Source organism: Octopus bimaculoides, chromosome 8 (assembly GCF_001194135.2).
Source record: "Octopus bimaculoides isolate UCB-OBI-ISO-001 chromosome 8, ASM119413v2, whole genome shotgun sequence".
Classification (NCBI taxonomy): domain Eukaryota; kingdom Metazoa; phylum Mollusca; class Cephalopoda; order Octopoda; family Octopodidae; genus Octopus; species Octopus bimaculoides.
In genome coordinates this window covers 5,429,162-5,454,234 of record NC_068988.1, presented here as the reverse complement: position 1 = coordinate 5,454,234, position 25,073 = coordinate 5,429,162, and the positions used below count along the sequence as shown (strand labels likewise).

The 25,073-nt window shown below is 36.8% G+C and overlaps 1 protein-coding gene across 1 annotated transcript in view; it reads left to right on the top strand.

Annotated features, from left to right (window-relative positions):
• The first annotated feature begins 1,065 nt into the window (after nt 1–1,065).
• The window catches only part of LOC106878897 (S-adenosylmethionine decarboxylase proenzyme 1), a 48,288-nt gene continuing 24,280 nt past the window's right edge, over nt 1,066–25,073 (top strand). Inside the window, exons 1-8 of the mRNA XM_014928246.2 lie at nt 1,066–1,585; nt 10,412–10,498; nt 14,062–14,188; nt 14,673–14,747; nt 15,956–15,983; nt 17,768–17,810; nt 19,512–19,566; nt 22,089–22,169. Coding sequence (XP_014783732.1) covers nt 1,488–1,585; nt 10,412–10,498; nt 14,062–14,188; nt 14,673–14,747; nt 15,956–15,983; nt 17,768–17,810; nt 19,512–19,566; nt 22,089–22,169 — 594 coding nt within the window. The 5' untranslated portion in view covers nt 1,066–1,487. The remainder of the gene's footprint in view (nt 1,586–10,411; nt 10,499–14,061; nt 14,189–14,672; nt 14,748–15,955; nt 15,984–17,767; nt 17,811–19,511; nt 19,567–22,088; nt 22,170–25,073) is intronic.

The following is a 25,073-nucleotide window of genomic DNA, read 5'->3' as shown; positions in this document are numbered from 1 at the left end:
AAGAATATGATTGATAGAAGCACAGTGTTCTGAGATATGTATCAGTATTTAAGGCAATATGACTGAAATAGAGAGAAACCTGTATCTATATGACCCAGGGGATAGATTGATGACAGAGGCCTGAGAAAAAAGGAATAAGAGTATTCTGGCAATTAAAATAATATAGGATGGTGGCAGGCAGTAGAAGAGGGGATAGGGTGAAGATAGAAGTCATTGTTTCCCATGGAGTATGTTTGGGGTGTTTGAAACGATGTCTGCATCTGAAGTTTTTCTCAACAAACTCTCCCATATGTGGACGTTGATCTTTATTTGCAATATAAATATTTAAATGCAGAAATGCAAACATTAAAAATATTCCAAGACAATTTCAAATTGTATAAATTTTTTACTATATTTCTTGAAAAGGGTCGGCGATGTTTCGATACGAGTCCTAAATATCGGCCTTTTCCGTAAAAAGTGTTGGAGAGAAACAGGGAAACGACCTCATAAAAGCGAAAGACATACAGAGAGCGCGATTTATTTTGAAGGGTTTAGAGTTAGGGTTAGGGCTAGGCTTACGGTTAGGGTTTGGGTTTTACGGTTTCAGTTACGGAATTCCGTCCCTAACCGTAACCCTAAAACCCTAACACCGTAGTGAAGATCGTGCGGGTGTTACGGAAAAGACCGATATTTAGGACTCGTATCGAAAGATCGCCACTTCACTGTTAATGACCTTGAAAAAGACACGAACATCACAGGATTTCATTTCTTGAAAATCTAAAGACTTTCACCAAACTTTGACGACTGATATAGTAGAATGCTGTATTAGATATTTTAATAAAGTTTAGGATTTACAGTACGGAGGGTTAACATTTTCTATTATTTTACGTGATGGAGAAAATAAATATCGGTAGTACATATAATTAAACTGATTCAATTGGCTACTCTTCTCTGTATCGATAAAAATTATTTCCTTATAAAGAAGTTGGCAACTCTGTGACGATATTGATTTAATTTATTATTGGTGCTGCTTGCATGGTTAAGCAGTTCGATCTTACTGTGTGGCACCTTTGACAAGTGATTCTACCATAATCTCGGATTATCAATACCATGTGGTTGGAATTTGGCAAACGGAAACTGTGTGGAAGCCCATAGTATATTGACTATGGCTAGAAACGGAAAAAACGGTGTTGCTCGAATAAAGTTCTCTGAAATATTTGTTCCATATCGAATTGTACAAATGCACCCTTGTCGCTCGCCATCAAAAATGCAGCGAACCCTCGACTGGCCTCACTGGAAACTTATAGCCAACAACTCTTTTGTCAGAAATTATAATATAAAAATATAATTGAACAAAAATAAATGATTTGTATTCTTTTGAAAATATTCCGGAAGCGACCGACAATCATGTAAATCAATGAAATTTATTCAGCAGAGAAGTGTAATTCCTCGATGCTCCACACGTACTCTCTTTTCCTTCGCCACATTTCTCATTAATTCCACTAATTATGGCTTCAGCAACTCATTTTTTTGAAGGCACTGAAAAATTACTCGAAGTCTGGTTTTCACCTTCGAGTGATTCTCGGGATCTTAGAACAATTTCTCGGTAAGTTTTTTTCTTTTTTATGTCATGCTTATTATGTAACTTAATCTAAAGAACTGACTTAAAAAGTGTTTAAACGGATCGTTAATTATGTTTGCAAAAGCTAGTAAACATATTTACAAATTCATTATTGACTTTTACACATAAATTCCTTTACAACATTTCAGTTCTGACAGTTTTTTTTTCTTTCAATTGAAAGAATACTTTATTGTTTATCTCAGATAAAATATCAAGATATTAACTTGCAGTTTCCCCGTTACCCAAAACTTTGTAAAATTCTTTTTAAAACTAAATAGTTTCGCTTTTTTTATATATCTATGGCTTATTTTTTTTTCAATTAGTTTTCTTCTTAAAAAGAAAAAAATAAACCCATCTCACCGATAAATGTTTAATTGCCGCCATATGTTTGTTTTTTTTAAAACTCAAACGGGTACCTTGTTAAAATAGCTAATTGAATAATAATCCTTTCTACTAGAGGCAAAAAAACCTCAAATTTTATGTACCCTAGAACTACGTTAAGGGTACATCGACCTCAGTGTTTCACTGGTATTTAATTTATCGACCCCCAAAAGGATGAAAGGCAAAGTCGACCTCGGCGGAATTTGAACTCAGAACGTAGTGATGGGCAAAATACCGATAAAATAATAATAATAATAATAGGTATGTGCATGAGTTAAATGAATGGGTGCAATAAATATTGTTTGTTGGCCTGAGATGTGTCTAAACATTAAACAAATTCTTATCTCAACACGTGCGTCGTACCCAATCAATTGACTATTAACTTCCCTCCAGTTTATTATTATTATTTTTTTGAAGATTTTGTTGATAGTTGTTTTTGAACTCTGCTGCAGAATGTATTGATATACAAATTCTGCTTTACTGAAAGTAAACATCGAAGGAAATATAAAAGAATAAAATTAAAAGATGAAGAAAATCGCTGGCTAGCAATAATTTCTCAATTCTTTAAGCATTTACAATAATGCATGTAGATTTTTAAAAAAAAATTTCCCGAGCAGAGTAGCGCAAGAGTCATTCCACTAATATTTAATTTTAACCAAAACGACCGTTCTATAAACTCCAAAACATACATAACCGAACAAACGAAGAAGCCTACATAGGACTGCTACATCTATTGGAAGAGAAGTGTTTGTGTTATGCGATCAAACGTAAACCATTGTAAATCATGCAGCCATATTTTGTACAAATCTATTGTCCCACATCTTACAAACAACGCCAAAGAAATCAAATACGAATTTAGTTTTAGATACACTGTTTCAGAAAAGCATAAGTATACGCGATGAGGTCAGACCTGGTGCTAAAGCAACACAGCCTTGAATACAGAGGGTTCGCGATTTTCTTCCCTTATTCCCCATATACAATTATTTCAACCTTACATCTGTTTACAACCATAGCTACAAACAGAAAAGCAAAATCCATCCTCTCTTAGCCACAGCATTAGAATATGGGAATACAACCCGCTTTCACTTTCGACAGAAGAGAAAAATATTAAAGAGTTACATGCAACACATCCAGTACATTCACAGCGCATATAAAATTCAGTACAGAATGCAAAAGGACTTGCATATTTTGAGGGCTCACAGATAACCCATGGAAACAACAGAAATGTTCAAGTAATACATTAGATCTCATCAGATTTGGAGATTGTATCTGCAAATGTAAGCCCCATGAATCAGTATGGCTGTTGAAGCATATCTCCTTGGACATCTTCTGTGGCATCGCTTTTTTCCATTTTGTCTGATGGGACCATGAAGTGGTCTGAATTACTGGAAATCTTACTCCTTTCAATGTAAACAAGATTAAAATCATATTTTTCTTCTTTTTCCCTGAGAGAATTTTTTTAATTCATAGTAACCAACCATGTGCCTACTCTAGAAATAACTTCTACGGGGTAGAATTGGGTGTGGTTTTAAGTAATTTCCATATCTATATAAATGGATTTATGGGGTGACTTCAGAAAGTTCTTAGGTGATTAACACTTAAGGGCCTATGATCTAAGAAATAATATTTTTATTGGTTTTTATTTTGGGTGCTACTTGGGTTGAAACTAACACAAAAACAGCACTGGTTTCATTTGGAATTTATGAAAATAGGGTATTAATTTTTGCACACTTAAGTGTACATGAGGAATAAAAAAGAAATTGAAATGAACTTTTCTTTCTAAAAGCAAATGTAACTTTATGTGATTGCTAAAATGAAATATATAATCATGATCATTTCCATGAAATTTCTGAAACCAGTTTCTCTACCTTTTGCCACACACTGATATACCTGGCACTTGGAACAGATAAATTTTGTCCAACAGCTACAGCTGTTCATCTTGCACCAGTTAGTGGTGAATTTTACAGGCAAGAGAAATATTGTCAACATGGACTGAATCTGGAACTGATGATGCTTTCAATGATCATAATTTCTTAGAAGGAATATTATTTTCTTCTTCACTCTCAATATGTTTTCTGCTTGGAGTAGGCTTCTACAAATGTCAGTGTGGAAGTCAACCAAAGAACTCGTACTTCGCATTGACAACAGCTAACCAGATCATATGAAAAGCAATCCTATGATACGATTTCTTGGTACGCGTCTTGGTTTAGTGAAGGGAAAGGAGCATATCAGCTTTATCAACCCCCACCCATGTAGTGGTTGTAGATTTTGACACTTGCAGAATGGGGTACTTTCAGCTCCTTGCAGTCATAGTCGTCATATCATCCTCAAATTACAAGACTGTGGTCTTTCTCAGCAAACTTGCAGATGGATCCACTTCCTTCCTTTCTCATTGCTCACTTTGTAGGTATAGGGCAACCTCTTAATCTATCAGTTCTGAGTGTGCCAACAGCAAAGATTTCTTGATGTCTAAGCAGAATCATAACTTCAATTCTTGCAAATAGATTATCAAAGAAAATCTTACCTCTATTCTTTTTTAAGATCCTTTGTAAGGCTTGGCCCCACATTCTTGCTCTCTCCAAATTCATACTGAACCTAAACATTTGCAGGTGGTTTCTTTGCATCTTTTCCCCCAAGGACTTCAAAATCATAAATGTAGTCTGATATTCCTGCACAACAGCTTATCTTGTAAACTCTGTTGTAAAAGGAACTGAAAGTAAAAAAGATATTATATGCAGTGGAACATGTTGATAAAATATCGATCAAGACATAACTTGTATGCAAAGTTATATCATCATTTCAGTTCAATATATTCATTGATATTCTGTATTCATTCTTTTTCCTGATGTACACTTAAGTGTGTGGAGGCGCAATGGCCCAGTGGTTAGGGCAGCGGACTCGCGGTCATAGGATCGCGGTTTCGATTCCCAGACCGGGCGTTGTGAGTGTTTATTGAGCGAAAACACCTAAAGCTCCACGAGGCTCTGGCAGGGGATGGTGGCGAACCCTGCTGTACTCTTTCACCACAACTTTCTCTCACTCTTACTTCCTGTTTCTGTTGTGCCTGTAATTCAAAGGGTCAGCCTTGTCACACTGTGTCACGCTGAATGTCCCCGAGAACTACGTTAAGGGTACACGTGTCTGTGGAGTGCTCAGCCACTTGCACGTTAATTTCACGAGCAGGCTGTTCCGTTGATCGGATCAACTGGAACCCTTGTCGTAAGCGACAGAGTGCCAACAACACTTAAGTGTACAAAAACTTTTTATGATCTACACTCAGAATGCAAAGATAACAAAAAATAAATATATAAATTAGAAAGAATGAACAAAATAACAAAAATAAGCTTTCACTAGCTTATATTTTGAGGAAAGACTGCTCAGCTAACTGCTTAGTTGGCGCTACTATCTTGAGAGAACTTCATGAGTATCCTACAATGCATTTGATTGTAAACATTAAACTTTGGTACCTACTTAAAGTAAGTCAGCTCAAATTATGGTCTATACGGGACCTGATCAAAGTCAACATACATTTTTATTCTATACACTTATATGTAAACTAGGCCATAAAGGGTTAATATTGTACTCACACATGCCCACATGCTGACTTCATTACATAAAATAAAGCTAGAGCGTGACCGTTGCCAGTACCGCCTGACTGGCCTTCGTAGGGTTTTCGAGCGAGATCGTTGCCAGTGCCCCTGGACTGGCTCTTGTGCGGGTGGCACATAAAAGACACCATTTCGAGCGTGGCCGATGCCAGTACCGCCTGACTGGCTTTTGTGCGGGTGACACGTAAAAGCACCCACTACACTCTCTGAGTGGTTGGCGTTAGGAAGGGCATCCAGCTGTAGAAACTCTGCCAAATTAGATTGGAGCCTGGTGTTGCCATCTGGTTTCACCAGTCCTCAGTCAAATCGTCCAACCCATGCTAGCATGGAAAGCGGACGTTAAACGATGATGATGATGATGATGATGATGATACTTATACACAAATGTACACAAAGAATATACATGTATTCAATCACTCGTACATACAACTACGCTTGCTCATACATGCATGTGCATGTGTGTGTGTGTGTGTGTATGTATACTACTACGGCACTCCGTCAGTTACAGCGACGAGGGTTCCAGTTGATCCACTCAACAGAACAGTCTGCTCATGAAATTAATGTGCAAGTGGCTGAGCATTCCACAGACACGTGTACCCTTAACGTAGTTCTCGGGGATATTCAGCGTGATACAGTGTGACAAGGCTGGCCCTTTGAAATATAGGCACAACAGAAACAGGAAGTAAGAGTGAGAGAAAGTTGTGGTGAAAGAGTACAGCAGGGTTCACCACCATCCCCTGCCAGAGCCTCGTGGAGCTTTAGGTGTTTTCGCTCAGTAAACACTCACAACGCCTGGTCTGGGAATTGAAACTGCGATCCTATGACTGCGAGTCCACTGCCCTAACCACCGGGCCATTGCGCCTCCACACACATACACAGGGTGTGATGGATAAATCGTTGCCATTTTATATTTTTTTAATTTTGCGCATGTGCATTGTTTGCTTTTGATTTTGTTGACCACACAATATAGTAGGGTCAGTTGGGCACCGTCTGTGAGAAAAACATCACAATGACGCAATTCACTCTGCCAGAAATTTGGAAACGACATGCTGTACTGCTTGTCATTTGCGCTGGAAGCTTCAAAACAAACATTTCAGAGTGTTTGGGTGTCAATCTGAGGACAGTGCAGGGGATTCGGAAAAAGTTGGATGAGTCTAATGGTGATTACGAAGGTATGGCAGCTTGGAAAACTCACTCTGATCGTTCTGATAAGAAAAGAACTCCTGAATTTGTTGGTGAGACCCAGGCCATGATAGACAACGATCCTTCCAAGTCAATCAGGTCCATCACCAGGGCCATGAAAGTACCTGACTTTCTTATCAGGCAGGTAGTGCATGAAGACACTTGGTAGTCCACATCCAAGATGAGAAAGGGCCAATTTTTATTCCAAGAACATCTAGGACAAGGAAAGACCGTGCTACGAAGCACTTCTTTGTCTTCATCTGTTTATATCACATGAGCATACCAGTGCAGTCTTTTCTCTTGCACACTACATCTAATTCCTCTTATCGCTGATTTTTCTCTCAATAACTTAGCACTTTACCATACATGTAAGCCAACACTGCACATCCAGTGGAGCATATGAGCTTCATTCTTGTCTTCCATATCCTCTGCATTCAGGGGCCCATGTCTTACCACCATGTAGCATTGCTGTTTGTACACAAGCATCTGCCTTTCAATTTGAGAGTGAGAAAGCGACCTTTTATAGCCAACAGAGGTAAGAGCTCTCTCAGCATCCCATTTTTATTCCAGCAACTCTACTTCCAGAACATCCTCCTCCACTCTAATTAGGTCCTTTAGATAACTGAAACTATCTGCTACCTCTAGGGAGCATTCAGGTCATTTGAGAAAACCAATTACCCCATGTGTCCTTAGTGTTCAGCTTCCACATACCAACACTACTTTCTCTGTTAACCTTCTTGTGAGTTCATTGCAACCCTTGTATGTTTATAGTTAGCACTGGATATACCATATGAAATTCCAGCCTACACCTTTCTTGAGGAGAGTAGAGTCCTGTCTGTTCTCGTGTTCACTCGGACTTTGGTCTTTACTAAGATAATTTTAAGGCCTTTTAATTCCAGGTTTTGCTTTCATACCTGGAATTTCAATTTTATGTTTGCTACAGATTCCATTATAAGAATGAGGTCATCAGCATATAATAGTTCCTAAGGGCAGCTAGTCATAAATTCCCTTGTTATGTCCTGGAGGTCAATGATAATAGGGGGCAAAAAACTGAGCCCTGGTGAACCCGTATCTGTACTCTAAATTGCTGTACTTATGACTACTTACTAACAGTACCCTTGCACGTGGTTTACATGGCTTTCACAAGCCATTTGTCTATCTCTAGTTTCCTTGGAAACCACCAAATTACAAAGCATGGCACTCTATTGAAGGATTTCTGCAGGTCAATGGACGCTAGGTAGAATGGTTTACATTTAGCTAAATACTTCTGCTGTGGCTGTTTCATGAGGAAGATGGTATTAGTCATACTCCCCATCACAAAACCAAACTACATTTTATCTAGTCTAATTCCGTTACAAATTAATTGGGCTATAATTCTCTCTCTAATTTTCATGATCTATTTCACCAACTTGCTATTGCTTTAATTACTTGAGCAATTTGATACTTCTGTAATTACTTTAGTAATTTGATGTATTGTTTGTTCATTTTACATCCGTTTTTTTTCCATGGCTTAGCTATGATTGTGGCATTTTTTTATAGTTTGATGTCCTTGTTCATAAAGCCCTTATCTGGTTTGCAAATAATACTCTTTTCATGGCACAAAGCCAGCTGACAATTTGTTGAGAGGAGAATAATATTATAATTTGTTCTCCAGTGATTTTTGAAGAAGCTCAAATGTAAACAACACACAGACACACACATGCATGTGTGTGTGTGTGTTACAAAGCCTGGCTGTGAGTGAAGTAAAAGGAATGCTAACATTCCTTCTATGCTTTTTATGTGTGGGAGAAAGAGGGAGGGGTCTCCTATCGACCATTTCTTGGATTGTTGGTCATTCCTCAGACAGATCCAGCTTCCGCTCTCAAACTATGGCATTGATTCTTTAGTTGTAAATTATGCTAGTACTTAAATGGATAGTCTAAGTTGCATGTTTGTACTTTTGACAGCTTGTTGGGAGAACTAGAATCAAAAGGCCTTAAAGTTAATTTGGCAAAGACCAAAGTTCTACTTAGTAAGAAAACCTTTTGAGTAAATGGCCCTGTTCAATATGTAGGTGTCGGTAGAAATTCCATTTGTTGTACTCAGTGCAAACTATGGACATATAAGAGGTGCAGTGGAATTACAGGAAGGTTAACTTTGTTGCAGATGCATAGGTGAAATAAACACTAAAAGCACATGGGAAATAGATGCTTTCCAATGCCTAGGAGGTAGTAGATAGTTCCTGACACTTAGGTGACCTTAATTAGCAGTGGAAGTGGTGGTGCTGAATGTATAGTTGCTAGAATAAGAACTGATGGGAGAAAGTGCAGTGAATCATTGTCCCTATTGGTAACAAAAATCCTCTCTCTCTCTCGGTGTGAAAGACAGATTGCACAATGCCTTTATACAAACAACAATGCTACATGGTTGTGTAACTCAGGCTGCAAATGTGAAAGACACACAAAAAATGGAAAGGAATGAAGCTAGCATGCTCCAGTGGATGTGTAATGTCAGTGTCACATGCAAAAAAAAGTACAAGTGTCTTGAGAAAAAATTGGATATAAGAGGCATCGGTTGTGGTGTGCAGGAGAGAAGGTTGCATTGGTATGGTCATGTGATGTGAATGGATGAATGAGGACAGCCACATAAAGAAATGCTAATTGCTAAATGTGGTAGGAACTTGTGGAAGAGAAAGACATGGGAAGATGTGGGATGAAGTGATAAAAACTGGCCTCAAGCTGTTGAACCTCTCAGAGAAAATGACGGGGTGCTGAGATGAGTGGCAATATGCTGTACTAGAGAAAACCCATCCATCACAGCAACATTGAGGGCCTGTCAAGCCTTTCCCCTTCTAATACCCATCCTCCATCTTTCTTTTGTGGTACTACTTTTTATGTTTGCTACAGATTCCATTATAAGAATGAGGTCATCAGCATATAATAGTTCCTAAGGGCAGCTAGTTATAAATTCCCTTGTTATGTCCTGGAGGTCAATGATAATAGGGGGCAAAAAACTGAGCCCTGGTGTTGTAAATGATGCCATTATGTTTATCTATCCTTAGAGATTAAATGTCTCAGCTTTCAGTACATTAGTTTCCCATCACTGATGCCACATACATTAATGAGATCATAATCTTTTGCAGCTATTACAATAATTTGTGTATGATGATAACAAAATGAAACCAGACTTCTGTTTATTTTGCTAAGGTTATCAGTAAGCACTGGTTTTTTTACTTATTCTAATCTCCACTCCCACTTTGGTTGTTTCTGCTAACCCAGTTTTCTTTAGCGTCCTCCTTTATGGTGGACTATTTTTAACTGAAAAGTTAGATGTACCTGAGGTTAAAGTACACCTGTAAGTTATGAGAGATTTGTAATGTTACCTAAGGTATACCTGATATGCTTTTGAAACAATTGTAGTTCTCCACAACCTCTTCCATCCCTTTTATTTATGTGTGTGTGTGTACCAAGAATCTTGTCCTGGGATAACTTCCCACAAGTCACAGAGGCACTGAAGATGTCAAAAGGGCACTGGCCTTCCTCCTCTGAATTGGTAATATTTAAAACAGGCCATAAGGCATGATTCATAGCATACATTTAGTTAACATCTGATAGCATAATTGTATTGATTTGGTTAATATTTTCTCTTTTTTATTCTTCAGACAAGAATGGGCAGAACTGCTTAAAAATGTCCGTGTTGAAATAATTAGCTATGAGAAAGATGCAGATATGGATGCTTATGTTTTAAGGTAATATTTACTTAAATTTAGAATCTATATATGTATATAAAATCTTTTGTGTCTCTGTCTGTTCCTAATGCATTCTCAAACGGCTCAATCAAATCAAATTTTACATGGTAATACTATGAGACCCCAGGAGTGTCAGCATGTAATTTTTTTGAGTTAAAACAATGAAACATTGGCACTGTTTCTGTATTACATCCCAAAACAAGAAGAATAAAAGTGAAACCTTCGATGGAGTAACAATCATAGTTTCACTTTTAATAGTTTCACTTTTATTCTTTCACTTTTAATAGTTTCACTATGTATATAAATCTAATATATAGAATAGAGATGTGTGTGTATTCGCTTTTCACATGAAAATGGCCTCACCAATTACTCCTGTACTTGTGATGCATGAATAATTTGACCCCAGACATATAATAGGGTCTTCATTTGATTGCTTTATATTTCTGATTCACTTTAAAAAGGTTTCTCAATGTCAACTTCTGGTATTGACGTAAAAACGGTGAAGTCTCACTCTCTATTTTAATGTTCGCTATTTTTAAACAACTACAATAAATTACTGAAATTTATTTACAAAGTACACAAATTTAAGCATCTCAGCGGTGATTCCTGATGGGTTGGGGGCTTTCCCTGTCTTCATACCCTTAATTGCTTTATATACCAAGGTCCTATCAATTTGGATAGCTGGTCCCTCTGTTGGGCTGATATTTGGCAGATTCTCTTTCTCCCATTCATTCTCTTTATTTAGCAACCTTTCATAGTGGCGTCCCTCAGTCTCTCTCTTTGCAGCCTCATTAAATGCAAGTGAGGCATCATCCATGCAGACACATTTCTCTCCTATGATATCATGATTCACTCACACACTGTCTCGCGACATGAAACACTTTGGTCCTCACGATGCAGAACATAAACAAATTTTTTTCGTATCTCCTTCCCCTCTGGCTAAGTAAACCTGTCTCCTAGCTTCCCTTCTGTGGGTCTGATACAATTCCCTGCTACCACCGTTCTTCCAGTTCTTCCATGCCTGTTTCTTTTCCCTAATGGCCCTGTCAACTGCATTGTTGCACCACCACATTACCTTGGGTCAAGAGGGACTTTGCACCAGCCACAGATCTGATCAGTAGCCCTTGACAGGTTGTTCTGTACAAACTTCCAGTTGTCTTCCACATCATGTGATGCTATATCCCCCTCTACGTCTCTAAATCTCTGTCTATTTGCAGGATCCTTAAGCTATGTTGTGGAGTGTATTCTTCACCTGGGAAGATTTTGGCATTTATAAATAGCCATCTTTCCTGTTTCCTGGCGAGGATGTAGTCAATCTGACTAGTATATCCACCAGACTAATAGGTGACTGGCAGGTTTCTTGAAGTTAATATCACAAACCTGCTAATGTATATATATGTGTGTGTGTGTGTTTGTGTGTATATATATATGTGTGTTTGTGCATGTATATTTCTAATTAAAAAAATTATTATTTAAATGGGAAAAAAATTAACATATTTATGAAATATAGCTAAAGGGAGGTAACCGTGTAAAACGTTAAACTATACGAAGATCTGTTTATTTATAATAATTACTCTCCATATATTTCAACATTTCAATATTAACATAAATAAACTTTTAAAATATCTGGTTATGGGATATTGTATATATGAGCAGTGTTCCATTTAAAGAAAAATATAATGTAGCACTCAGAAATGCAGGTTATAAGGATAAAGTTAAATATATCTTATCTATAAAAGGCAGATTTTCTCTGTGTGTGTGTGTACGTTTAAAATTCATACATTTACACAATTCCAAATTTCTTGAATTAAAGAATCGGAATTAATATTCTAAATACAATAAGTTAGGTCACTGCGTCATTTTTTCACTCAAAATAAATCCTAATTACAAATAAAATCCATAAAACTACACAAATTAACATTTCCCCCCTAATAATATCTAATTTCCTCTTTCTACTACCTTTACAAATCCTTTCAACTCCTACTTTCACTTATGAACCTTTACGAACAATCCAACAACAAATACAAAAAGAAAGGAAGGAGAAACACTGACAGTAAAAGAAAACTATTTCAGTATCAAAACTGAAACAATCACATTTCGATACTGTAATGACAGATACTTTCACTTTAATGGTTTCATTTTCATATACATACCTCATTCTAATTGGCGGGAGTTGTAACTTATTTCGAACTCCGTCCTTCACCATGATAATAACAAAAATAAAAATAGCCACACATCTTTTTCATGAAAAACAACATTCGAGCGTGGTCGTTGCCAGTACCACTGGACTGGCTCCTGTGTAGGTAGCACATAAAAAACACCTTTTGAGCGTGGTCGTTACCAGAACAGCCTGACTGGCCCTCGTGCCAGTGGCATGTAAAAGCACCCACTACCCTCTTGGAGTAGTTGGCGTTAGGAAAGGCAGCCAGCTTTGAAACTTTGCCAGATCAGATTGAAGCCTGGTGCAGCCTTCTGGTTCACCAGTCCTCAGTCAAACCGTCCAACCCATGCCAACATGGAAAGCGGACGTTAAACGACGACGACAATGATGATATATATATGCATATATTTATGTATGTGTATATAGGTGTGCATATATTGTATATGTGTGTGTGTATGTATGTGTCTACATGGATAAAATACATCTGTGTGTGTGTGTGTTGGGTGTGAATATATATATATGTATGTATATATATATATATATATATATATATATATATATAAAACGTTTTCATTATACGATTACCAAATATTCATGTTTTTTGAAAATTTCAATATTTTAATATTTCTCGTATATTTTTCATATATTGTAATATCTTACCAAATATTCACATATACTATATATTACATATTAGTGGTATGTTATTTATCTATTACTATGAGTTAATTTCCTCTGACATGAATGTTAGTACTTAATATAGTAAAAAGTATTTATAGACTTAGCATCTAATTTGTAATACAGATTTCGTTTCAATACTTTCACTCATTATCAAATATTATATATTGTGTGGTATGTTATATGTTATATGTTGTATATTATATCTCATAACCAGATATTTATTTATGTTAATATTGAAATGTTGAAATATATGGAGAGTGATTGCTATAAATAAATAGCTCTTCGTATAGTTTAATGTTTTACACGGTTACCTCCCTTTAGCTATATTTCATAAATATGGTAATTTTTTCCATTTAAATAATTTTTTCAATTAGAAACTGAAAGAAGACTGTCGTTATGTGTATATTTGTGTGTGTCTGTGTTTGTACGCCTACCATCGCTTGATAACCAGTGTTGCTGTGTTTACATCCCCATGACTTAGCGGTTCGGCAAAAGACACAAATAGAATAAGTAGTAGGCTTACAAAGAATGAATCCTGGGGTCAATTTGTTTGACTAAAGGAAGTGCTCCAGCATGGCCGCAGTCACATGACTGAAACAAGTAAAACAATAGAAAAAAAAACTATGCCATTTTAATTACGAGCAACGCTGGGTACATCTGCTAGTATGAAATAATATTTGATGCCATGACTATTTTTAGTTACATATTTATTATATTTTTGCAGTGAAAGCAGCATGTTTGTTACAAAACGGCGTTTTATTTTGAAAACTTGTGGTACTACGACACTGCTCTTAGCTGTGAAGCCATTGTTGAAGCTAATTAAAGACAAATGTAACATTGATTCTGTTGATGTGAGTATTTTCATTTCTCTGCTTTTTAAAAATATTCCTAATTCCTTTTGGTTTATATTAAAATTTTTGCTTTTTGCTCTTTACAAAACACATTTTGCTGCTGATTCAATTTAAAATCAAGATAATAAAATAATTCACTAATTATTCCAAATGTTGTGAGGTTTGTTGCACTCAGCAAAAAAAGTCGGTTTTATATCAAAGTTTTGGACACTTTTCTACATTATTGATGTTCAATGATTTATATTTGCAATGACCTGTCTAGTAGCTATTTTGATGAAGTTTTTCTGATTGAGCCATTTATATTTATTAATAATTTTCATATTTGTTCACTTGTATTTATGATTCCTATATCACTTGTTTGCATAAAATATTTTCTACAGCTGGCATAGCAACTGTAGTGGCAGCAAATATAAATAGACAAGGTCAGGATTAGAATACTAATACTAAACTTGGTTGATTAAATTCTTGACAATTTTTTTTACAGGATGTATTTTATTCTCGAAAGAAATTTAGACAGCCAGAAAAACAACATGAAATTCATCAACGCTTTGAAGATGAGGTAATTAGATTATTTCATTTAATCGTAAATTTTTTGGGAAAACTAATGATTTTAGCTAAATAAATACTGATTTCAAATTTTGGAAGAGGAGAAAAGTCGATTACATTGACTCCTGTGTTTGACTGGTACTTATTTTAGCAAACCTGAAAGAATGCAAGGTAAAGTTGACCTCGATGGAATTTGAACTCAGACAGATGAAATGCCGCTAAGCATTTTGCCCAGCATGCTAATGATTCTGCCAGCTCACCCCCTTAGCGAAATAAATATCAAAAGAATGTGTTATTTCTGAGAATACTGTGTATAAATGTTATTATATAGTCTAATTTTGGAATAGTAAGTAGAATGTCAGCTTACAATCTATTTGGTTGGCATTTTGTTTTCAATCATCGACATTGTGTTGCTGGTAAAGCCATCTCATTTTTGATGGCTTAATCCATCAAACTGTTTTGTTAGTTTGCAGTGCTTAGCTTAAATCTCTTCCTAGACCCTAAAGAAGTCAGTAGAAAACTATTTCTGTGTTTTCTTTGAATTAGCACACGCGGTCAAAGTTTAGAATAGTGGGTAACCGGTCATTATTATTACATGTTATTTTATCTTCTTTTGAAGAATATGAATTTCTAAACGAAGATAATTAAGGATCGGATAATGAATCTGTTGGGATATGCCCCTATGGAAAGTGTTAAGATGAAAACTAAATTAGGGTCAAAATTATTTCTGGAAGTTAGTCTGTAGAACTCTACGTAAGTTGGCTGAATTAATAAATGTACTTGTAGAGATGCATGGTGTTGCCTAGAAGCTGAATATATGTACAACTGTTTGTTTTGCTTGTTTAACATAAACAACTTACAGCAAGTTTTTATGCAATACTTTTTGTAAGTAATATATTGGCATGTATTTTTATTATGTCAATACATGTCTAAAGTTGACTGTGATACTGTGGTTATTGACAATTTTAATTTTGTGATTTAAAAAAATACTGTGTTTTAGTTTTTATCATCAACATTTAACATCTTGTCATCATCATTTAACATCTGTCTTCTTTGCTGGTATGGGTTGGGCAGTTTCATAAGAGAGTTAGAGGAGATGTTTAGACAAATGTCACTGTCATATTTTGTAAGACTAAGCTAACAAATTGAAGTTTGTTGATTACAATAAATCTATAAAAACAAATCAATGTGGTTAATATATTGTTTCTTTTTCTGTTATAGGTCAGTCATTTGGATGAATTATTTGGTAGTAAGTAATATTTTAGATAATTTAACAAATGTCCTCTACAAATTGATCCCAAAGCTACACCAGGTGTAAAAGCAGTTGCATGCACACATGCTAGGGTCAGTGTTGACCAGAAACCCAACAGGACATGTTGACCAAAAACAAGCCTCTACCTATACATGATATTGTCTACACACCTCATCAGCATCCACCATAAAGACATGCAACAGATATATATGTGTGTGTGTGTGTGTGTGTGTGTGTAATGTATGTATGCATCTTGAGAGAAAAGTTAGGCATAAGAAGCATCAGGTGTGGTATGCAAGACAGACAACTGCCAAGTGAAATCTTAGTCGTGGCTGATCTTGGTGTCATGTAACCGGTATCTATGCTGGTAGCACATAAAGAGCACTGTTGGAGCATTGGGCTTCACAGAGGCAAAGCAGCCAAGTTCTTTTTGAGTGTTAGGCCTCACTGAGGCAAAGGGCCCAAGTTCCTTTCAAGAAAATGTGTGTGATTGGTATTTGTCAGAGTGTTGTGTGTGTGTACGTGTTTTTTCGCATGTGTGTGTGTGTGTGCATGTGTATATATGTGTTTTTTGTGTTGGTGGGGATGTTATGTGTGTGTGTGTCTCTTGAGTGTTTGTGTTATAATTGTCCTGGTGGTGGTGTGTATGTGTGTGCATGTTGGTACTGAGTATGCATTTGTGTGTGTATATCATCATCATCATCATCATCGTTTAACGTCCGCTTTCCATGCTAGCATGGGTTGGACGATTTGACTGAGGACTGGTGAAACCGGATGGCAACACCAGGCTCCAGTCTGATTTGGCAGAGTTTCTACAGCTGGATGCCCTTCCTAACGCCAACCACTATGGTTTATGTAGTTTCCGGGTGTGTGTGTACTGTATTTGTGAGTGGTTTGTTTTGTTTGTATTGTTACTTTCTTGTAAACTGTTTTTAGCATACTCTTATTATTATCAAATAATCTATATCTGTGGCAACCAGGACTTAACACAACAAAGCTTTGTTCCGTTATTATTAAAAATAAATGTAAAACTTATCTTACCGAAAATTATAAACTTGACATTATTAACTTTGTGTTTATTAAAATATAAACTAACAGAAATATTAAATGCAAAGCTTATCTTAACAAATCTTTCGTTTAAAATACAATTTAAACGAATTGAAATGACCTTCGAATGTTGGGCCTCACAGAGGCAATGACAAAAGACCAAGACCTCTGGAGATATGCTGTGACTGTGGAGACCTGGCAAGGAAAGTAAACTCACAGCTGTAGCTTACACCAGTGTCACATAACCAGCCCATTTAAAAGTACCTTTGAATCGTCAGGTGACATGCTGTGCTTGAGGAGGCCTGTTGAGTCAAGTAAATCAAAATCAAATCACAATCAAATGGAAATTGTAGTTGTGACCAATACCAGTGCTGGTAGCATGCTATAAGCACCATCTGGACATGACCGATGCCAGTGCTGCCTGGGTGGCTCCCATGCCAGTGGCACATAAAAGCACCCACTACACTCTCAGAGTGGTTGGTGTTAGGAAGGGCATCCAGCTGTAGAAACATTGCCAGATCAGATTGGGGCCTGGTGCGGCCTCCTGGCTTGCCAGTCCCCAGTTAAATCGTCCAACCCATGTCAGAATGGAAAACAGATGTTAAACAATGATGACGAGAGTTGTGTTCTATTCTTGTTATTTTCATACTATTGCTATTTGTGGAGAAACAATGTTTTCTTACGTTACTTAAGGTCTTTCCTCATGTTTATTATATTTTTGTCTTTGCATTCAGATGGTGTTGCCTACACTTTAGGAAGAATAAACAAAGATTGTTGGTAAGTACATTACAAATACAATTATAACCAAATAATTAATTTTTTTGTTTCTGTTATTACAGACATTGGTTTGCAAAGTTCTACATACCTTCTGTCTTCTGAAGTTAGGATATTTCTGTCTTGATTCTTCATTTTCAGTCTGTTCCAATCCAAATTTTACTTTGTTTATTATTTTTTCAAATTTCTGCTTTCATTTTTAAAATAATTCTCTGTAGAGCTGCATTGTTAGAGACAGGTCACAGATGATGGCTAGCGATCTGGCCACCAGAAACAATGGTTAATTATGAGATTAGCAGGCACTTACTGGACAAATAAGCAACCCTGTATCAACAGTAATCTGTTAGGGGAAATGGAGCATTGGGTGACTTTGTTATTTCTCAAGAAAACTTTCACAACTTAGTGATGTAGTTATGACATGGTGAGTAACGGCCACCTCAAAATAAAGCCTTGCTTTTGTTGATTTGAGAAAATTACCAAATTTGTAAATGACACAAATAAGTCCTTAAAAATTGCAATATCATCATCATCATTTAGTATAGAGGCAATAAAAGTGTTCATACAAGATTGTCGTTTAAACAGGGTAACAAGAGACATGTTCAGGCATTAGGTGGAGGGGTCAGTCCATAAAGTATATTGCAGTCTCTATCCAATGCTGTGAAAATTGGGGATGGGCTTGCAACCTGTCCTGGGAAGTGTGAAATCAATGCACAAAGTTTACATATCTTGAGACCTCAAAAAGGGTCTAGAAGGGAACAAATCCTAACCGTTGATAACTAGAATGTGATAACACTTACAGATAAGGAGCAGGAACTAGTGGAGGAAACCAGATGCTACTGGCTGGACATAGTTGGGATTTCCTCAATAAAGTTCTCTGGCTCTGGTCTTGTTTGTTGGCACTCCGTCACTTACGACGTCGAGGGTTCCAGTTGATCCGTTCAACGGAACAGCCTGCTTGTGAAATTAACGTGCAAGTGGCTGAGCACTCCACAGACACGTGTACCCTTAATGTAGCTCTCGGGGATATTCAGCGTGACACAGTGTGACAAGGCTGACCTTTTGAATTACAGGCACAACAGAAACAGGAAGTAAGAGTGAGAGAAAGTTCTGGTGAAAGAGTACAGCAGGGTTCGCCACCATCCCCTGCCGGAGCCTCGTGGAGCTTTAGGTGTTTTCGCTCAATAAACACTCACAACGCCCGGTCTGGGAATCGAAACCGCGATCCTATGACCGCGAATCCGCTGCCCTAACCACTGGGCCATTGTGCCTCTGGCTCTGGTACTAAACAAACAAAAAATTTTTCAAATCAAATTTAAGGTGGATGTGGTGCCTTAGAAGTTCAGTCATTGCAATTGCTTAAGTTTCTCTTTGGTTGAGTTCATTGAATGAAGCTGTTTGGTTGTTTCTGCAGTTGAAAATGATGGAATCGTTGGCTCTCCTCTTGAGACCTGTACTGTTGCAGTATGAGGAATTGGATTCAAAAGCTACAACCACAGTTGTTAATTTTATTAATTCATGAATAATCAAATTAATTCTTCAAAAAAGTAGCATTTGCAGTCCTGAATATTTTTCTTTTATTATTGTTTTTTTTAATATTTTTTTTATCCTGTTTTATCTTTGGAATGTTTGCTGGAAATCTTCATTAGATTTTCTTTGTTATTAATGTTTCTCTGAATTTTACATTCAATTTTTGTTTTTGTTTAGGTATCTCTATACATTGGATGATGAAAAAATTTCAGAACCTGATCAAACATTTGAAATATCCTTGACTATATTGACAAATATCATCAAAAATATTATTTGAAAGTTGTAGGTAATTGACTGATTGTTTTTTTTTTTTTATTTATACACTTGTTGAAATGGTAAACTGTTAATTAACTGATTTCTACCTTGCTTATATTCACTTTTTTTTTTTTGGCATTGTAGCATCTTCAAAAAAGTGATTTAAAAATAAAATGCTGCAGTTTGCATCCTGGTTGAATAATAACGTTCAATTTGAGTAAAACATATTGGACACCACTAGTTTTTTTTACTAGCTTATGAAATATAAACAAATGAAACATTTAGCAGGATGTTGATATTATCTTTTACTTGCTAATATGCACAGCAAACACCATCAGACTTAAAATAAGATACCTATTTTAAGCACAAAATATTGAAATATATCACAACTAAATACAGAAGACATTAGAAATTCTTTCATACAATTAAAATTATTGTTAATAAAAATCTATGTAGTCTTTTACAAAAAGCAGAACACATAAAACCCCATAAATCCACTAGTTTTAATTAAAAGAGTAAGGAGAGGTTAGTGTTGTCTTAACAATACAGTTACGAAAAGCCTCACTGTAAATTGGAGTGCTGGTTTGGTCTGAGTATCAACATCACAAAAACCAATGAATTAATGCAGAGGATATGCAAAGGAATGAGGCCTAGTCTGCTTCACTGGATGTATAATGTAAGTGTGCAGGTTTTGGCAGATTGCCAGTGCTCTGAGAGAGAAGTGAGACATAAGAGGAATTTGTTGCTGTGTGCAAGAGGGAAGACTGCATTAGTTTGGTCATGTGATGTGGATGGATAGCGACAGCGCCATAAAAACGTGCTGATCTGCCAAAGTGGGTGGAACACATGGAAGTGGGAGACCAGGAAGACAGGAGATGAAGTACTGAAGATGACCTCAGGAAGCTGAACCTTTCAGGTGAGATGACAAAAGACTGAGATACCTGGTGCCTTGCTATAATCAAGAAGACCTGTACTCTGCAGCAGACATGTTAAGACCAATTCCTGCTGGTGGTGTAAAGCACTCGTGGTGATGCTACGTAAAAGCTTCCATATGGCGACATGTAAAAGCATCTGTGTGGCATCATGTAAAAGATCCCTGCAGTACCACGTTAAAGCACTCTGCATACTCTGTAAAGTGGTTGGCATGTTAGGAGGGGCATCCAGCTGTAGAAACTATGCTACATCAGACTGGAGTCTGGTGCAGCCTGCCAGCTCTGGTCACACCGTGCAACTCATGCGAGCATGGATAACTTATGTTAAATGATGATGATGATATTTCAATGCAAAAAAAAAAAAAGTCAGTGATATTATTGTTATTTAAAATAGGTTGGCAATGTAAAAAAAAACAAAAGACAATTTTTAAAATTTTGTATATAAGATTATAGAAATACTTGTAAGATACTGATACAACCACCTTCACCCACAATGTATATGTTACTAACTTAACCTGAACTCTTTTACTTGTTTCAGTCATTTGACTGCGGCCATGCTGGAGCACCGCCTCTAGTCGAGAAAATCGACCCCAGGACTTATTCTTTGGAAGCCTAGTACTTATTCTATCGGTCTCTTTTTGCCGAACTGCTAAGTTACGGGGACGTAAACACACCAGCATCGGTTGTCAAGCGATGGTGGGGGGACAAGCACAGACACACATACATACACATACATATATGTATATATATATATATATATATATGTATATATACATATGTACGACGGGCTTCTTTCAGTTTCCGTCTACCAAATCCACTCACAAGGTTTTGGTCGGCCCGAGGCTATAGTAGAAGACACTTGCCCAAGGTGCCACACAGTGGGACTGAACCTGGAACCATGTGGTTGGTAAGCAAGCTACTTACCACACAGCCACTCCTGCGCCTACATACTTCACTGATAAACTTTTTTGAAGACATTGTTCTAATAACCACAATATTTTATACAATTTACATTATAACATAAACAATGCTAAATGTAGCTGCCAAACAATTCTGAGCAAACTCTGCTCCAAATATTGAACTTCAGCAATTCAATATTTTTGTTCAAAATGATCAAGCATCTTTTATTCCAAATCTTATAATTAATATTACTGTACTTCTACTTGATGCAGATACCTAATGAATATACATCCTGGCTGTGCTGCTAACCACCTCTAAGTATATTCTAGCTTGAAATGTCAGAATTCAGTTGTCGTAGTACACAAACTTCCTCCCTTTGCCTCTTTTGTTTGACTTTTCTACAAGTATATCATACCTCTCATTAAGCTTTTTAGTTTACTTTTGCTGTGGCTACATTCAATCATCAGATCTCAGCATTTTCCATCTATCACATGTTTTCCTTCTCTTTCACCTGTTAATGTTGTTGAGTCTTTGATTCAGTTCTCTACACCAAGTTAGTATTTGTTATGAAAAGAAAAAAATTCTCAGAAAATATGTCATCATTTCTTTATTCAGGAAAAAAATTTCAATATTACTTTTCTTATCAACTTTTCCTTAACATTTTTACTTACTTATGTGGAATATGGATCAAGAAAAGATGAAAATCTTCACTAAAGAAGTTAGTTCTAATGGCTCTGAAGCCAGTCAGGTTTGTTGATAATTTTTCACATATTTGTTAAAGACCTTTGTTGAAAGAAACTTGATTACACTGGCCATATGCTATCAAACTTTCGAAAGTTAGACCTATTTTGGTGTGTATTTGTGCTGTTGATTCCAAATATGAGATTAGTTTTGCTCTACCAGCTTTTGTTTTGAAAATACAGCATACATTTTCATATGCTATTTTAACCACTTGGGTACTGAAATCAGTAGACCTGTCTTTGCTAATATTTAGGACAATTCTAAAAATTACATAAATTTTGCCTTCTAATTAATTAATGGTCTATTACATTACAAAAATTACTGCAATATTAAAATCATTATATGGTAATAGATCAGTATATTTCACTACAAGAGAATCTATAGAAATTTTTGTAATTCAAAAATAAACCAAAATGATTGGTTAGTGAACATAAGGTGTAGCCAATTCAAGCGGTGGACACATAAGAGGTGCAGTAGTATTACTGGATGACTAACAGAGGAGGTAGTCTTTACATATGGCAGATGTGCAGGTACATTAAACACCAGGATTGTACAAAAAATAGACTCCCTCATATGCCAGGGGAATCCCTGGAAGTAGTAGACAGTTTCCGTTACTTAGGTGACCAAGTTAGTAGTTGGGGGTGGTTGTTCCAAAAGCATAGCTGCTAGGATAAGAATAGGCTAGGTAAATTTCAGAGAACTACTATATCTGTTAGTAACAAAGGACCTCTCCCCCAGAGTGAAAGTCAGATTGTATGGTGCCTGTGTACAAACAGCTGTGCTACATGGCAGTGAGACATTGGCTATGACTACTGAGGGTATGTGAAGAATTGAAAGAAATGAAGCTAGTATGCTTTGCTGGATGGGTAATGTTAGTGTGCATATACAACAGAGGTAAATGATTTGAGAGAAAAACAGTATACATAGCATCAGATGTAGCATGCAAGAGAGAAGACTGCTGATACAGTCATGTGATGTGTATAGATGGCCACAACTGTATCAAGAGTTGCCAATCTCAAATTGTAGAGGAAGGGGTAGACCCAGAAGTGGTAAGAAAGGATGAGAAAAGACACATCAAGCTAGGTAAATGCATGGTTGCCCTTGAATACAGGCTTATCGCCTGCAACTCTCTCCAACTGAGCATCCCTAATCTTGGGGACTCATAAGTGCTGCACCCAGTACACTCTGTAAAGTGGTTGGCTGCTTGGCATTAAGGCTACGAAACCTGGAGGTCTGATTCATGTTAGGGGACAAGGAGATTACTATTAGAATTGGGTAGCAGAGCAGGTTCTATTAGAGGGATCTACATGGCTTCTCACATCTTGTAGGGGAAAGTGAGAGAGAGAGAAAAGGAAAATGATTAGTAGGAGTTACAAGAGATAGACAATGGCAATGAAGTGCCCTGGTGGCCCCACAAAGTACAAGGTTGGATGGGAAGGGGGATGGGTGGGGGTCTGCCAAATGAGTTAGGTTGAAGGGTGGATGAATAAGAACAATAAAGTGGGGAAGATAGAGAGATGCAGAAAAGAGTGGGTGGTGGAAGTGGCAGGAATAGTAAGATATAGTTGCCAAAGGGGAGGACAAGAGAAGAAGACATCTTGGTTGGGTAGTCTGTAGGAGTGGAGTGGGAAGGGGGTGAGAAGCAGACATGATAGGAGGGGAGATCATGAAACAGCACTTCCAGGACTCAGTTTTGTGGAGGAGGAGGAGGAGGAGTCCTTTTTAGAACTTCATATTGCCAGAGATCTCAGTTCTTCATCAACCTTTCTGTCAAGCTTGGTCTTGAGGTCAGCTTTTACTGTTTCATCCCATATCTTCCTGGGTCTCCCTGAGTCTTCCAACTACAGCATCTCTGTACTAATCTGTTCATACACCCTCACATTGCATATCTAATGGAGCATGCTTGGTTCATTTCTTTCTAGTTTTCTCAAATCCTTTGCATTCAAGGCCTGTGTCTCCCTACCATGCATCATACACTCTGCCTTTCACTCTTAGGGAAAGGAGCTTTAGTCAACTGTGGTAGTAACTCTCATGTGTGTGTTTATGTGCATATGGGTGTGTTTACATCACCTTTTCTTGACATTGTCCAATAATTGCAAATGTCTTCATCATACAAGAGCTGTCCTTTGTTTCCAATTCCTGTGAAAACATGTCACTTGATACAAGTGAGGGTTGGTGATAAGGAGAGTATCTAGCCATAGAAAATTTGCCTCAATAAATTCCATCTGACCTATGGAAGCATGGAAAAGTGGACGTTAAAATTTTGGGACATTTGCTCTATAAATATCCAAAGTAGAAACCTTTTATTCAATGCCTTTACTTTAAGCTTTTGTGCTAAAATAAACTGATTTAGTAGTATGTGGTTTTAGTATCCTGTGATATATTAATAGTATTAATATTCTCTTTATCATCTCATCTCACACTATTTTTCACTGATTACCCACTTTCTGTGCCTTCAGTTACCCCTCTCTCTCCTCTGAGCTACATCTTAGGTCTGCCTTACTTCATATTTACTCTTATGTTCAATTCTCTCTCATATCCACCATCAATGTCTCCCCTCTCATTTTAGCCTCACTCACTATAGCCATCTCTATATACCTCTGATCTCAACTGGATGCCCTTCTTAACGCCAACCACTCCGAGAGTGTAGTAGTAGTTTCCTAGTATGATATTCAATATTTTGTTAAACATCAAAATTAACCACTCTAGGCTTAAAAATAGCTATTAGGGAAAATATTTCAGTTTAGCTAACATTAATATCTGGCTAATCATGCAAGGAGTCAACTCTGAGCATTTCTAAATTTTTAGCTTTTATCCACAGCAGTGTTATGTTCTCTCTGGTTCTGTGGTAATTAGCCACATTAATGTAAAAATCATCATCATTTAATGTGTGTTTTATATACAGGAATGG